Source organism: Melospiza melodia, chromosome 15 (assembly GCF_035770615.1).
Source record: "Melospiza melodia melodia isolate bMelMel2 chromosome 15, bMelMel2.pri, whole genome shotgun sequence".
NCBI classification, from domain to species: Eukaryota; Metazoa; Chordata; class Aves; order Passeriformes; family Passerellidae; genus Melospiza; species Melospiza melodia.
The window spans coordinates 4,724,146-4,737,098 of NC_086208.1; the positions used below are offsets into that span (position 1 = coordinate 4,724,146).

Genomic DNA, 12,953 nt, shown 5'->3' on the forward strand with positions numbered 1-12,953 from the left:
GACAGCACTCTCCTGTGGAGTTTTCAGATAAGGTTAACTTTTAGATGTTAGTACTACAAATATTATTTATGTAATGCCTTGATGCTTTAACCTTCCATATACTGCAAATCAAAAAATAAACACAATTGCTTTTGCAAACTTGTCCAGAAAATGCTAAATGCATTTGAATCTTCTTTAGCAGCCAGATAAGATGACACATCTCTGGTTAATAAAGCCAAGAATGCTGCCACTGGACATTATGCACATGGCTCACATCTCCAGGAGCTGCTATGGGTGGCCCAAGGTGAGAAACAGATGTACAAAACACAGAAAGATAGAACATTTTAAGTTTTAATCCAACAAATGAAGAAGGTCTCGACACAGTAAAATACCACTGCATTGCTAATGCTCTACAACTGTACATTAAAAATAATTCTTGTCTATTGATGTAAAAATAGCAAGTTTTATGATAGAGTAAAACACAGTATAGAAACCATTCAAAATCAAGTAGAAACCTCTTAAACAACTGAGGCATTTATGTAAGTATTTCTCCAAAGGTATTAAACAAAACACAGTTAATACTAACTCTAAACATCCCCCCACCTTCCCCACACTCTGCCCTAATTTATTGATTAGAAAAATAGTAGTCTCAGTTAGTATATTTTGCATTCTTTCAGAACCATCTAGATTCTCCATTTTCTTCAAGTACAGTAGAACAACTCATCACAATACAGTACTACCCTGAAGTAATTTATTTCCCAACACTACAGAATTCTGACAGCAAGTATTTCAAATTAATTGTGAAGGCTACAAGAGGCCCAGGAAGTTTGCAGGAGGGCAATTTAATTTTGAATGCAAATTATTTACACAAACATTAGTGTACTGTAATTACAGCATGAAACTTGCAATGCAGCTGATGAGTGCTTTTAACAAAAGCTTCAAATGAAAGAAAGGGAAGAAAAAAAGATTACAAAATAAATAATCTAAAGTTCTTCATGGTAGAAACGTTCATCATGAAGCTGCCTACCATAATCTGTTGCTTCACTGTTAAGAAACAAATCTTGGTTCTTAAGAATCTCTGCTTCAGAAAGTTTTTTATCATCATTCAAATCCATCTCTTCAATGAGGTGCAGAGCCTGTAAACAAAACAGACCACCACATGCACTAAGTTAAAACAAATCTGGTTTGTGCTTATTTATATATTATAAAAAGAGGGAAGTTTAGCAGTAAGATGAAAAACCAAATGCAGAGTATTTTATTTGTAGCTCATTCACCAGAATTTCATAGCTCAAAGCTAACAGGCTGTGGAGCAGCTCTACTGGACCACTTATTTCTGAGAAATGGAGTCCTGGTATTACATGGCCTTTGTTTTCATTTGCTGAACATCTACAAATGCAGTGATTTAGAGAATCCTTCTGTTCCTGCTTTTCCTGATTGGTTTGGCTCAATGAAACTGAGCCAAAAATAACGGGCACAAACGTCAGCTAAGGGGATTTTAAAAGCACTCTGCATGGCAAAAGCTGAAAGATTAATATGACAAACATCTTGGCCAACACATGTCAATTCCTGAAAATGGAATAGATTGTAATTTTTCTATTTTTATGTCATTTAACTACCGGGTTTCTCAAGTAATTTTGAAATGCTGAAATAGAAGTGTGATACTCTGACTTCAAACAGCAGTTTATGACTGAATCAATGCTACCTTCTCTTAAGGACAGGTGACTTTGCTAAGCCTTTTTATTACCCAAAGGAAAAAACTAGCAAATTAGAAAAACAAGTAAAACAAATTATTAGTTGCAGAATGGAGCTATTACTATTACAGAATGGAGCTATTGCTGTAAGCCAAAATCTGAAAGATTGCTAAGAAGAGCTAAAAAACCCCAAACCAAGGAAGCTAACACAGATATGAGCAGCCCCAGCAGCACAGAGCTCATGTTAGAGCAGTGCTATTTCTGTGAACTAAGAACTGAGCACAGCCAGAACAGGCCATGCAAAGGCTCTCAGATCCCCATTTACAGCAGCACTCCCAGAACAGCTCAGCATCCCACAGGTCCCACACAGCAGCACCCAGGGCTGCTGCTGCTGCTGCTGCTGCCACAGGGCTGCTCCTGGCCCCAGAGCCCAGCAGGGCACAGGGGCAGCTCAGGGAGCAGCTCATGGGCTGTGTGTCTGTGTGTCTGTGTGCCTGACACAGCGAGGTGCCTCTCTTCCCCAGGAATATGAGACCATGGGAAGACCTGGTGTTCCTGCCATTTTGAACACCAAAATCCTCCAGGGCAAAGCAAAGACATGGAAAAGTTAGCTGAGAAGTTACTAGAAGAAAGGCAGAAATCCTCTCTACTGCAGTCAGGGACTGGAAACTGCCACAAAAAAAAAAAAAAAAAGCTAAAATGAGAATCCACTTAAAAGCTATTATGCTGTTCTATCCCTGATTAAACCATTTTAATTAGCATCATCAAAGTTTTACACCATCTTGAATCACAGAGTTATTTCCATTTTCTTGTACTCAAAACCAGTTTTTAGTTCTACAATTATGATGATTTATCCAGTTAGAAGAATTACAATCAATTTCTTATTTCAAAATTATGCTGTTCCTTTAGGTAGTGCATCTCATTAGATTTACCTACAACAACTAAAAATGACTTATTAAAATTCTGTACCCTTGAGTCAAAGCAGATAAGCTATTTAAACATGTACAAAACCACTTTGTTAATTTACAAACATTTACACAATTAATAGAAACTTCACATTTGCAGTTAAAGGACCTGCACTCCTTGTCAAAGTAAAAAGAAATTAAAAATATATGCAAAGATCTACTGATATTTTTTTTTTTCAATAACTAAGACACGATAAATCTGAATGCTTCTCTCATTTCACTGTGATTCTTCAAAATTCCCCTGCAGTAATTAAAATGTAACCAGCAGTGAAACCACGAACCTCCTCTTGTGCAATACCCTGATTGTTGGGTACTATCCAAGACAGCAGCTCTTGAGGGTTGAGTTTTCCATCATGATCCTTGTCATAGTCATTCACAAACCGATCCTTCTCAACCAGGATCCATTCTGGATCTTCCCTTGCAGCTGGTAAGACACAAGTGTAAAGTTTAAAGCTACTCTACACTTTAAAGCAGAGGTTTTCATCTTTTCTCCTAAGCAGATACACTTATTCTATAAAACATTACCTAAAAGTGATGTCACTAAACAAAAACAAACCATAAGGGGCAGAGGAAAGTAGGGAAAGCAATTTCATGTACTGTCAGTATTTATTTGCATACTTGTTTTATACTTAACCAATGTACAGGTATTGCATCCTGCAGCCTACAGCAATCTTAGACTTGTCCTTAACTCCTCATGTAATTGAGAAGTAATTCATCAAAATTATAAACACTGCAGACAAGCATAAACTGGCTTTCTAAGCCTTATGAAAGTCAAAAGCAGCAGGTATCACAAGCAGGTAAGTAACAGTTTCAAAATAATTACAATTTCATTATTAAAGAAGAAAGAATGAAGTCTCTCCTTCCTTTCTAACATTTGGTTTTGCAAGGAGATTTTCCCTTTATGTCACAATTCACCATACAGTGTTGCCCCAAACCATGAGCTAATTATGAATCAGAGCCCCCATGCAGCCTATTAGTCATTTTAAAGAGTGCTGCAGGAACACTGTCTGCAGGAGAGAAAAGCTGAAGTAGTTTGTACAATCACAGCTGATTCTCAAGTCTTGCTAACAAGTTGTAAGACAAGGCTGTTATCTTCTTTATTACTACAACAATTTCACTCCTTTCCAACAACTTTTTATAGACTGGCTTGGAAAAGCTTTCTTTCATGTTAGAGCAGGGAAAAGATAAAGAATTCTGTAGCTGCATCAGAGATTGGTTGTTTTTACTGGCTCTGACAAACAAAGATGGTTATAAAATGTGAAATTCCAGGTGGTTGATTAGAGTGAAGAAAAACAGATTATTCCCCTGGTTCTCCATATCCTCATGTGGCTTACACAACTCTCCCCAGCTAGGATGCAATTCAAAATTAGCACTGCTTTGGGACAAGCAGACTTTCCACAAAACTGAGCTTTCTGGAATGGGAAGAATTATTTGCCCTAGCTTTTAGGAAATCAAATACAGTGTGTAAAATATTAATTGAGAAATATTGATAAGCATCAGCTAAGTGTCCTTCTTCTCGTAAAAGAAGGAACAGATCAAGTTTAAGGAAGGGCAAGATTGAAAAAAGCAAACCCAAACAAACCAAAGAGTGAAGGCAGCAATCACTGCACTGATAGCTGGAACAGCTCAGTGACTCCTCACACTTCACCCCACTCACAAAACTCTCAGCTCAGTCCTCCCAAAGCAAGGCTGGCAGTGCCTGCTCAGGCTGACCAAGGCCAGGGCAGTTTACCCTCACATTCCTGCTAGCTGGATCTGCAGATGTGCTCAGCTGGCAAATATGGCTGCACCTTGTTTCAGCTGTATCCTCTGTGGTCAGGAATTCATTTCAGTCTTTCAGAAAACAAGAAGCAACTGGCAAGGAAACTGTGGAATGGGCTACACACAAACCACCAGCAAGTACACATGGGGCAGACTGAAATAAGGAGTCTACTCTACTATGCCCAGTTCCAGAAAACAGAATTATTCTAAGACAGAAAATCTTCCTCAGAATCTGTAGGTCTAATGTGAAAAGCTGAAAATAAAGGTGGATCCAATTCCCCCCATACCAAAAGTTTTTTTAGTTCCCTCTTTCATGCCCCTTCCCGTTATTCCTTACTTGGGTCTCTTCTGTAATCACCAAGGAATTCTTCCAGGCTAACAAATCCATCGCCATCTTTATCATGTTCTTCTAAAGCCTCCTGAATGACAAAGTCCTTTTGTATACATACAAAGAGCAGAATTAGCAACCCATGATCAAGAGAAACAGCACTGAATCATTTTGGAGCAATGACGTATTCCTTAAATGAAAGACTCCCTCATTTCAAATCTCTTTTTGTGCTTTATGCAGACTAGTGCAGTAATTGGTTCCTGTGAAATAAACCAGATCTGTCCTTAAGAGTTTAGAATGTCAGATTTCATGAAAACCAAATCTGAAAGGTGTCTATAGAGCTGGAATCCTTCAACACAATTCAAAACTGCAAAAGCAGCTCAGAAACATGAATATGTACAAAGCTCTATCATCCAATTTCACTTTGATTATCTGGTGGATTCATTAATTTGCATTCTTGCAACTTAATTGAACTGTTAGAACTGGCTGGTCTTTTGTCCACCAGAGAGCCAAAACCAAAAGCTGAAATCTCACTGATGGATTTGCAGCCTAACAGAGCTGTGAGGTGGCTAAGGTGGCTAAGACAGTCCAGTCCCCAAAGCTGGGGATACTTGTGCAATCCTAACTCTGGGAACAGATTTCAAAGAAAGCACTGAACTCCTGCTCCAGCTCCTGACCTCCAGCACTGGATCCATGAGACATTACCCAATTTTAATTTGGCCTGTCCAAACCATATCCATAACTGCTCCACCTCCTGTGGCACTGAGGCTAAGGACACACATTGAAAAGACCCCCACACACAGGCTGATAAAGGTTTTCCCCTATAAACCTTACCGTCATGTACTCCACCTCTTCAGGATGCTCAAATGCAATATATTCATCCACATTCAGAGCAGGAACATCATCTCTATTAGCTTTCTCAAAACGTTTTTTCTCCTTTAAATGAAGCTTAGAAAATAGATTTAGTTAGAGCCCTTACTGGAAAGGAAAAACAACATAATAGTAGCTGGCTCATTAGCATATTAATTGTTTCACATTACCTACTCATACTATCCTGATGATAAATTTTCACTAAAAACAGCTCACTGAGAGCAATAAGAACAATACTTTTGATTGAGGTGGTTTTATTCTAAGAATCACAAAACCCCCTGTTTTTTCCAATTTAAGGAGACATTTAAAATGAACCAAAGAGAGATAATAAAAAGACCAAGGATTCTCATTTTGATATGTGCATCCTCTTCTAAAAGTCACCAATTTCTAAAATAACAAACTGGAGAACCATTATTATAATTAATGGCATCCATTGCAAATTCCAAAATTTACATTTTAAAGACACTTAACTTTGTAATAGCTCTACATCTTATTTATGTCAAGGGCTGTCTGTAGTTCAGAGAAGGTCGTGAAAGATCATGTATGTAAAATGTCTTTTCTGAAGCCATTTTAAGGCCAGATTCCTTTACTACAGGACTGCTGTCCTTTAAATGTGATAATTTTAAACATTTTTGTGTTATTGTTTATATTTTATGTGATCATTTTAAAAGTCACTTCTCTAACCTGTTTTAAGTATACATATTAGCATGCCATTAAAAAAGAAATAATATCTGATATAAGCAGGCAAGTTATAATTTCTGAATGTCTTGCACTTTCTGTCTTCCAGATGTGCAAAGATTTCCTATTTTTTTCTTGTTTTGTTTTGTACAATCTCTTTATACAAAACACAGACCCACATCATTGACAACCAATCTCTGCTCAAACTGCAGATCATGTGAAATATAAAAATCTTGGAATCCCATCCTAAGGTGTGCTGTGTTATCAGTGTGAGTAATCTGGGTACAGGAGTAGCCAGCAAATAAGAGATCATAAACACTTTACAAATAACCATTTGAAATTGTATTTTTGGTTTATATCTCACCTATTCACACTTCTGTCAAAATCAGGCTAAGCTGATGAACACAGAGCATTACATGTAACAAGTGAAGTGCAAGATCTTAACTATTCTGCAAAATAGTGAAATGTCCTCTTAGAGAAAAGCTGACCTTAGCTGGGAGTTTAACTAGGAAGGCAATCCAGAAGGATTACAGAAAGCACTATACTGCAATGTAAGCTTGAACCATTGAGGGAGAAAGAAAGTTTTCCAGAGTTTTTTGGGAAATGATGAGCAAGGCTGCCATCTCCTGGTAAACTCCTGCTCTTACCTGATGTCACTTCCAAACTGTATCTTACTCTTTCACCTTGATCAGAGCAGGACCACTAATCTGAAAACCTAAGGAAAATGCTGAAGGTGCCTGACCTGTGATGCTTGTACAATGCTGCTCATTTACAATCTACGTTGGAGAAGCCAGCAGGCAGGAAAATGCAGCAAGCAGTCAAGTCATAACATGAGCAAGCAGTTCTATCCCAGCTTACAGATTCATAGCTCCCTATGTATCTGTGATGCCAATGTCCCAAAAATGGTATCAATATTTTGACTGGAAGTTCCTCTGCAAGTCTTGTGGTATTTAAAAGCTATGTAATTATTCAGTTATGCGACATACTATGCTTTACAGTTTGTTTCTTCAATGTGTAAAATCCTTTGTTCACTATATTAGTTTAACTTCTGCTAACATCCTAAATTACCTACTACTACTTTACTAAAAGCCGACAAAGCAATCCTCACAGAAAAAAATAAACCTCTGACTAGAATAGTCTAAAAACACACTTATTCTCTTTCTGGGAAACATTTACATGTACTTACAAATGTGGAACTTGAAAGGAAACAAGTTTTGCTATGTGATGGTTCTTGTGAACCTGTTCACCCTGCCTCTCTCCCTGCTTAAGCACCTGCTTTCATAGACGTGACTCACACACAACTTCTGTGTTTAAACATCCATTTTCAGCTGTGGGAGCTGCATTTTCATTGCTTAAAACTGGTTGTTTGAATGGCTGTTGCTTTCTCTGTGGATCTCTCTCTAATGGACAGGCAATGTTACAGCAGGCAATACTGACAGCCCACACTGAGTGCCTGAGCAGTAACTGAAAGAAGGGCTGTAACAGTGCAACCAAGGCGTTAAAGAGCTTCCTTCTGCTCCAGCCCCAGTGCTGCTGGCCCTGCTGAGGGCAGGACTCTGTCAGGCTCAGACTTCACCCAATGGATTGCATCCTGGGTTTAAGATGGTGGCTGGAGACCATGCTCTGCTGTAAGACTTATGCTCCACTCAGCCAGAAAAATACACTCAGGAGGTGCCATTTCACTGTGTCTTTATTTTGTCAGTAGCAGCTTTAATACTCCACTACTTTCCTTTAATTACTCCCCTATCTCAGATAGCATAACATGTTAACCATATGCCAGCTGCTCTGCTTTCTCTACCCATCTTGTTCTGTCACAATAAGCAAATATTGCTGCCTTTGGCCAACAGCTTCCAGGAGCTGCTGCTGAAACATTTTACCTGGCGAAATGATTCTTCTTCTTGATCCTCCAGGACAGTGTTCTCATCAAAATCAATTACACGATCATACATTTGCAAGTTATACTCCTTCCAGGACACCAGTCCATCACCATCTTTGTCATAGTCACTGAAGTGCTGCTTGGCTTCTTGTGTAACATAATGCTTAAAAGACTGCTGTATCCAGGAGCTCAGCTCATCTGTGGAAACCATTAAAAATATAACAAAAGAAAGAGAATCAGAATCATCTGCACCATAAAAATTGTGAAGATGACACAGATCTATTCTGTCTGGAATATACTTTGCAATTCAGATGAAAGCATGCAGGCAAGAGGTTACTTAAAGCAAACTAGTCTGTTTGCTCCATGCTGTGGATTTTTCCAAGGTAACTGAATGAGGGAATAGATCACAGCTACAGACTTCAGGGGGTTTGTTAATGATTATAATGATTATGTGGCCTAGTCTTTTCTAGTCTGAAAGAAATCAACACTATACCATCATTTCTCACTTATTTCTTCTCCAGAGTTTTATGAAAATGATGCTGAATATAGTTTAGACACACAACTCTAAATCTCATTTGGTGTCCTAAAAAACCATTGTTCCCATCACTCTGGGGTTTCTTTAGAAAAATCCACTAACTGAAATCAAAAACCACTTTATTTTGTGTCATTGCCTTAATTACCCAAAATAAAATATTAACTACTTTTGTAGTGCTACTTTCCCTTTACTTGGGGCTGAAATCAAGCCTCACATAGTTTGGAAAGGTTTTTTAGCTGCTTGTTTTTATACAAATGTAGCTAAAAGAAATAAAACTTAATATACCAATGAACTGACAGAAATACATTAAAGTTACTTCATTTAGAGAAGATTGGGAGAACATATTCTCCCAGTATCTCTCAGTTATTTTCAGGTGCCTGGAAGGGAAAAACATCTCCCTCTGCATTGCAAAAATTATACATCCTAATCAACTCAACTGAAATCCTGCTCTGAAGAGTCATGATGACTAAAAAAGAGTCCTATAGAAATCACTACTTTGACGCAGAAAAATCTTACAGCATTTATTAAATACTAAAGTATCTTATCCTCTCCTTCTTGGCAGAGGCATCAATACAACTTTATTAGGTTTATTTAAATATCCTTGAAAAGCAACAAGGGATTTTTAAAAATACATTTTGAGTACTGAATTTATATTAGCAAAGGGACCAGCTTGCTAACAGATTCTGTGAATCGACTGAACCTGCAGAGGTGTGTGTGCCAGCAAGGCTTGTGCACAAACCAGCACTGCCTTACAAGAAACTGCAACATTTCTCAAAGATGGGCACCATTAATTAATGGTTTATTTCCCAGCACTGAAGGTATGAGGCACAGCCATGTGATATCCACATAATGTCCAGTGCCATGAATCAGAAATACTTAATATTCCAACACTAGAGAAGCAGCATTAATATATTTCATCTTCTCTCACTGTCAGCCTCCAAATGGAGGCACTGGTAAGGAAGATGTTCTCAAGAGTTTTGCAATACAGTGAGGAATAACTGAGCTCAAAAAGCTTCAGTACCATAAGTTTCTTACTGTAAAAACACATTCCACTGTGAGTTTTACCTTTGGGAAGTGAAAGGAAGGCAAGTTTTCATTAGACTGAGAATCAGATGCAGTAAATACACTATGAGGACAGAGTATGGCTGGAATTCCTATCCTTTTATATAATACTTTTTTCTTTAAAGCCTTCATTTGTGAGCTGCTTGTGGTGTATGACAGGGATTAGCCATCCCAATGAAGTTACAGACTATCTCACCTCTACACAGTCTTGCAGGAACACTGAAATAAGGGTGCGGTTTATTAAATTTAGTGTATAAAGTGAGAAGCATTCAAAAGACACTCGGTCTTGTCTTTAAAACTGCATTTTGTTCTCTCACCTAGAAAGCTTCCTGCATGTTTAGTGTCATTTTAATGAAACCATGTTCTGGCATTTGACCAAGGATTCTGCTTGCTTTGTGTGTGCACACAAGAGACTTTTTTTGTCAAAATCACAGCAGAGCAAAAAAAGTTCATAATGAAGTTTAAAATTAAATTTAGATTATCATAATGATGTACTGAAAGGGCCTGAGTTTACCATGGAGCTCCTAAGTCTGACTGACAAAAACCTGTCTGGAAAGAGCCATTTGATAGTGTTCTATGATGCAATATCATCCTTCAATGTCACTTGGTGTCACCAGGTACTGAAGCACACCTACGTAGTATTATGGCTGCAGTACTTTCCATCTTACACCCGCTCTCTGATTTGCACATAACAGGATTACAAACATGGAGACCCACTTGATTCCAAGTAGCTTCAGACATGCAAGAAGCAGGTACCAGTGCAAAGGAGGTACCTTCAACTTGATACTGCTCTGACCTACACTGACTCCTGCTGGCCACACTCCTTCCATCACAGAATGGGTCAGGCTGGAAGCAACCACGGCGGTCATCCGGTCCAACCTCCCTGCTGAAGCAGGGTCATCCCAGAGCACATGGCACAGGATTGTGTCCAGAAGGTTCTGGAGTACCTCCACTGAGGAGACTCCACAACCTCTCTGGGCACTCTGTGCCAATGCACAATCTCTGCACAGGAAAGAAGCTCTTTCTCATATCGCGGTGGAATTTCCTGAGCATGAGTTTCTGTTCATTGCCTCCTGTCCAAGAAGCTGGCACCACCGAGCAGAGCCTGGCTCCATCCTCTTGGCACCCTTCCTTTAGGTATTTACACATATCAGTGAGGTCCCCTCTCAGTGGTCACTTCTGGAGTCAAACAGAAACCTTAGGCACAGAGATAGCCTCTGTGTGAGCCTGTCAGTGTTTCTAACTCATTGTGCAAGGGATCGTGATGTTTTCCACAGGGATTCTCCCCAGCACAAGAGCCACGGGCTGTGTCACGGGTAGAGCGCGTTCTCCTCCCGGAGCAGCCCGGCCCGCCCGGCCCCCGCCGTTACCCTCGCTGAGCAGCCCGTCCTCGTCCGCGTCGATTTTCTTCACGATGTTCCTCAGCCGCCGCTGCTGCTCCTCCGGGCTGAGCCGCGCGTACTCCTCCGCTTCCTCCTGCGGCACAGCAGCAACACGCCCCGTCAGCGGCCCGGCCCGGCCCGGCCCGGGGAGCGCGCCCGCCCCGCGGCCCCGCCGGAGCGGCGGCCGGCCCCGCCCGCCCCCGGCCCACCTGCCCGCCGAGCAGCGCCTCCCGGTCGTACTCGGCGCGGTGCTGCTCGCTCGCCGCCGCCAGCGCCAGCGCCAGGCCCAGCGCCAGCAGCACCGGCCGCATCGCGCCGCCCGCCCAGAGCGATCCGCGGCGAGGGGCGGGGAGAGGGCCGGGGGCGGGCGGGGGGCGCGGCGGAGGGTCGGGCCGGCGGGCGGGAGGGTCGGGCCGGCGGGCGGGAGGGTCGGGCCGGCGGGCGGGAGGGTCGGGCCGGCGGGCGGGAGGGTCGGGCCGGCGGGCGGAGGCGGCCGGGGGTGTCACTTGCGCGCAGTGGCAGCGGTTCGGGAACGGGAACGGGCCTCTCTCGCCAAGGCTTTTTTGGTCTACCAGCGAAAGGTACCCAATACCGTCAGGATATACTGAGAATTATCCAATGTTAAACATCAGTGAGGCCTGTCAGACTGAAGTGATTTACTACGGTCTGACTGAGTTCGAGGAGCGTTTGGACATGGTAGGAGTGACTATTCGAGATGCCCTGCACAGGACACAGAGTTGGGCCGAATGATCCTGATGGGTCCCCTCCACCTCGGCATATTCTGTGATTCTGTGTTACCAGAATTTGAGGCAAGCATCAACAAACCCTGCAAGGGGAAGATGATCAGGAAATGAGGTGTGCCAAAGCTTTATACCAAAAAGGAACGAGCATTAGTCTTGCTTAAGGGCGCAACTCACAAGTAACGCTTCTGAGGCAAAGAGAAAGGGAAGCGAGGCTTTGTAAGAGTTATTAATAACTGGATCAATACAAGTTTTAATAACTGTTCAACACAGATAATAGAAAGCTGTAAAATAAATTTAGCCTCATTGACCACTCAGACAAACTGAAAATACATCGTGTAAATGAGCAGGGGCCTCCCCAAGAATATAATTCCTAACAGCTGTCACATGAAATTGGGATTGCTCTGATCCTGACCCCACTGTGTCAAATTAATCGTTGTTACTGGGTTGAGATTTATGTAGGACCATTGTTAGATTTGTTTTTTCTCTTTTCAATATAAGAGTCTTTTCAAAATTCTTCCTTTAGCCAGAAAGGGGTGAGTTTAACCTACCTGTGTTTCCATGAACACCATTGTTTAGGCAAAGCCCCAAGGTAATGGAAATTGCTGCACTGTCCAGTCCCTTCCATGGCTGCTCCCAGTTCACCCCCAATTCTATTAACTGTGAAGAGCTACGACAGTTCATTTTGAAGATCCGAGAGTAAAATATTGCAATAAATCAGTAAATGTGTTATTGCAATTTCCTGCCTGTATAAGAAATGTCTTTCCATTAAAAAATCTAATAGTGAGTTAAGTCTAATATCTTTTATTGGTTTAAATGTCAAATTTCCCATCAGTATTTAATAAATCACATGTACAAAATGTGAATTGAGTCCTACTACTTGCGGCATGTGTAGACAAAGCAAATCCTATGAGCAATCAAGTCAGAAATATGATTTGATTAGATTCTGAAATAGCACTCAGGATGCTTTGTTTTCTTTGTCTGATGCATTAGTAACACTACAAAAAACCTCTTTGCTGTGTATCTCAAGGGTTGACAAGTGTATCAGACTGGACATTTCAGTACACAACCTGCAAGACCACATTT

The 12,953-nt window shown here is 41.0% G+C and overlaps 1 protein-coding gene across 2 annotated transcripts; it reads right to left on the reverse strand.

Moving 5' to 3' along the window:
- Positions 1-312: 312 nt before the first annotated feature.
- Positions 313-11,450, reverse strand: RCN2 (reticulocalbin 2). Of its 2 annotated transcripts, none has more exons than XM_063169468.1 (7): positions 11,337-11,450; positions 11,116-11,221; positions 8,150-8,346; positions 5,559-5,660; positions 4,734-4,830; positions 2,917-3,059; positions 313-1,115 (listed from the first exon to the last, which is right to left on the reverse strand). In XM_063169468.1, the coding sequence occupies exons 1-7, from the start codon at positions 11,436-11,438 to the stop codon at positions 963-965; spliced, it is 900 nt and encodes a 299-aa protein (XP_063025538.1). In that variant the 5' UTR covers positions 11,439-11,450; the 3' UTR covers positions 313-962. The 2 variants fall into 2 exon arrangements, with proteins under 2 accessions (XP_063025538.1, XP_063025537.1); XM_063169467.1 differs by having other exon boundaries at positions 5,559-5,672.
- Between the last annotated feature and the right edge of the window lie 1,503 nt (positions 11,451-12,953).

What these genes read in the sequence shown, in the direction of transcription:
- RCN2 (XM_063169467.1), bottom strand. Translation starts at nt 11,438, where the DNA reads ATGCGGCCGGTGCTGCTGGCGCTGGGCCTGGCGCTGGCGCTGGCGGCG. An exon ending in TGATTACAGAAGAGACCCAA is followed by an intron (nt 3,060 to 4,733) that starts GTAAGGAATAAC and finishes GTGTCTTACCAG; the next exon opens with CTGCAAGGGAAGATCCAGAA. An exon ending in AGGGTATTGCACAAGAGGAG is followed by an intron (nt 1,116 to 2,916) that starts GTTCGTGGTTTC and finishes TTTTGTTTACAG; the next exon opens with GCTCTGCACCTCATTGAAGA.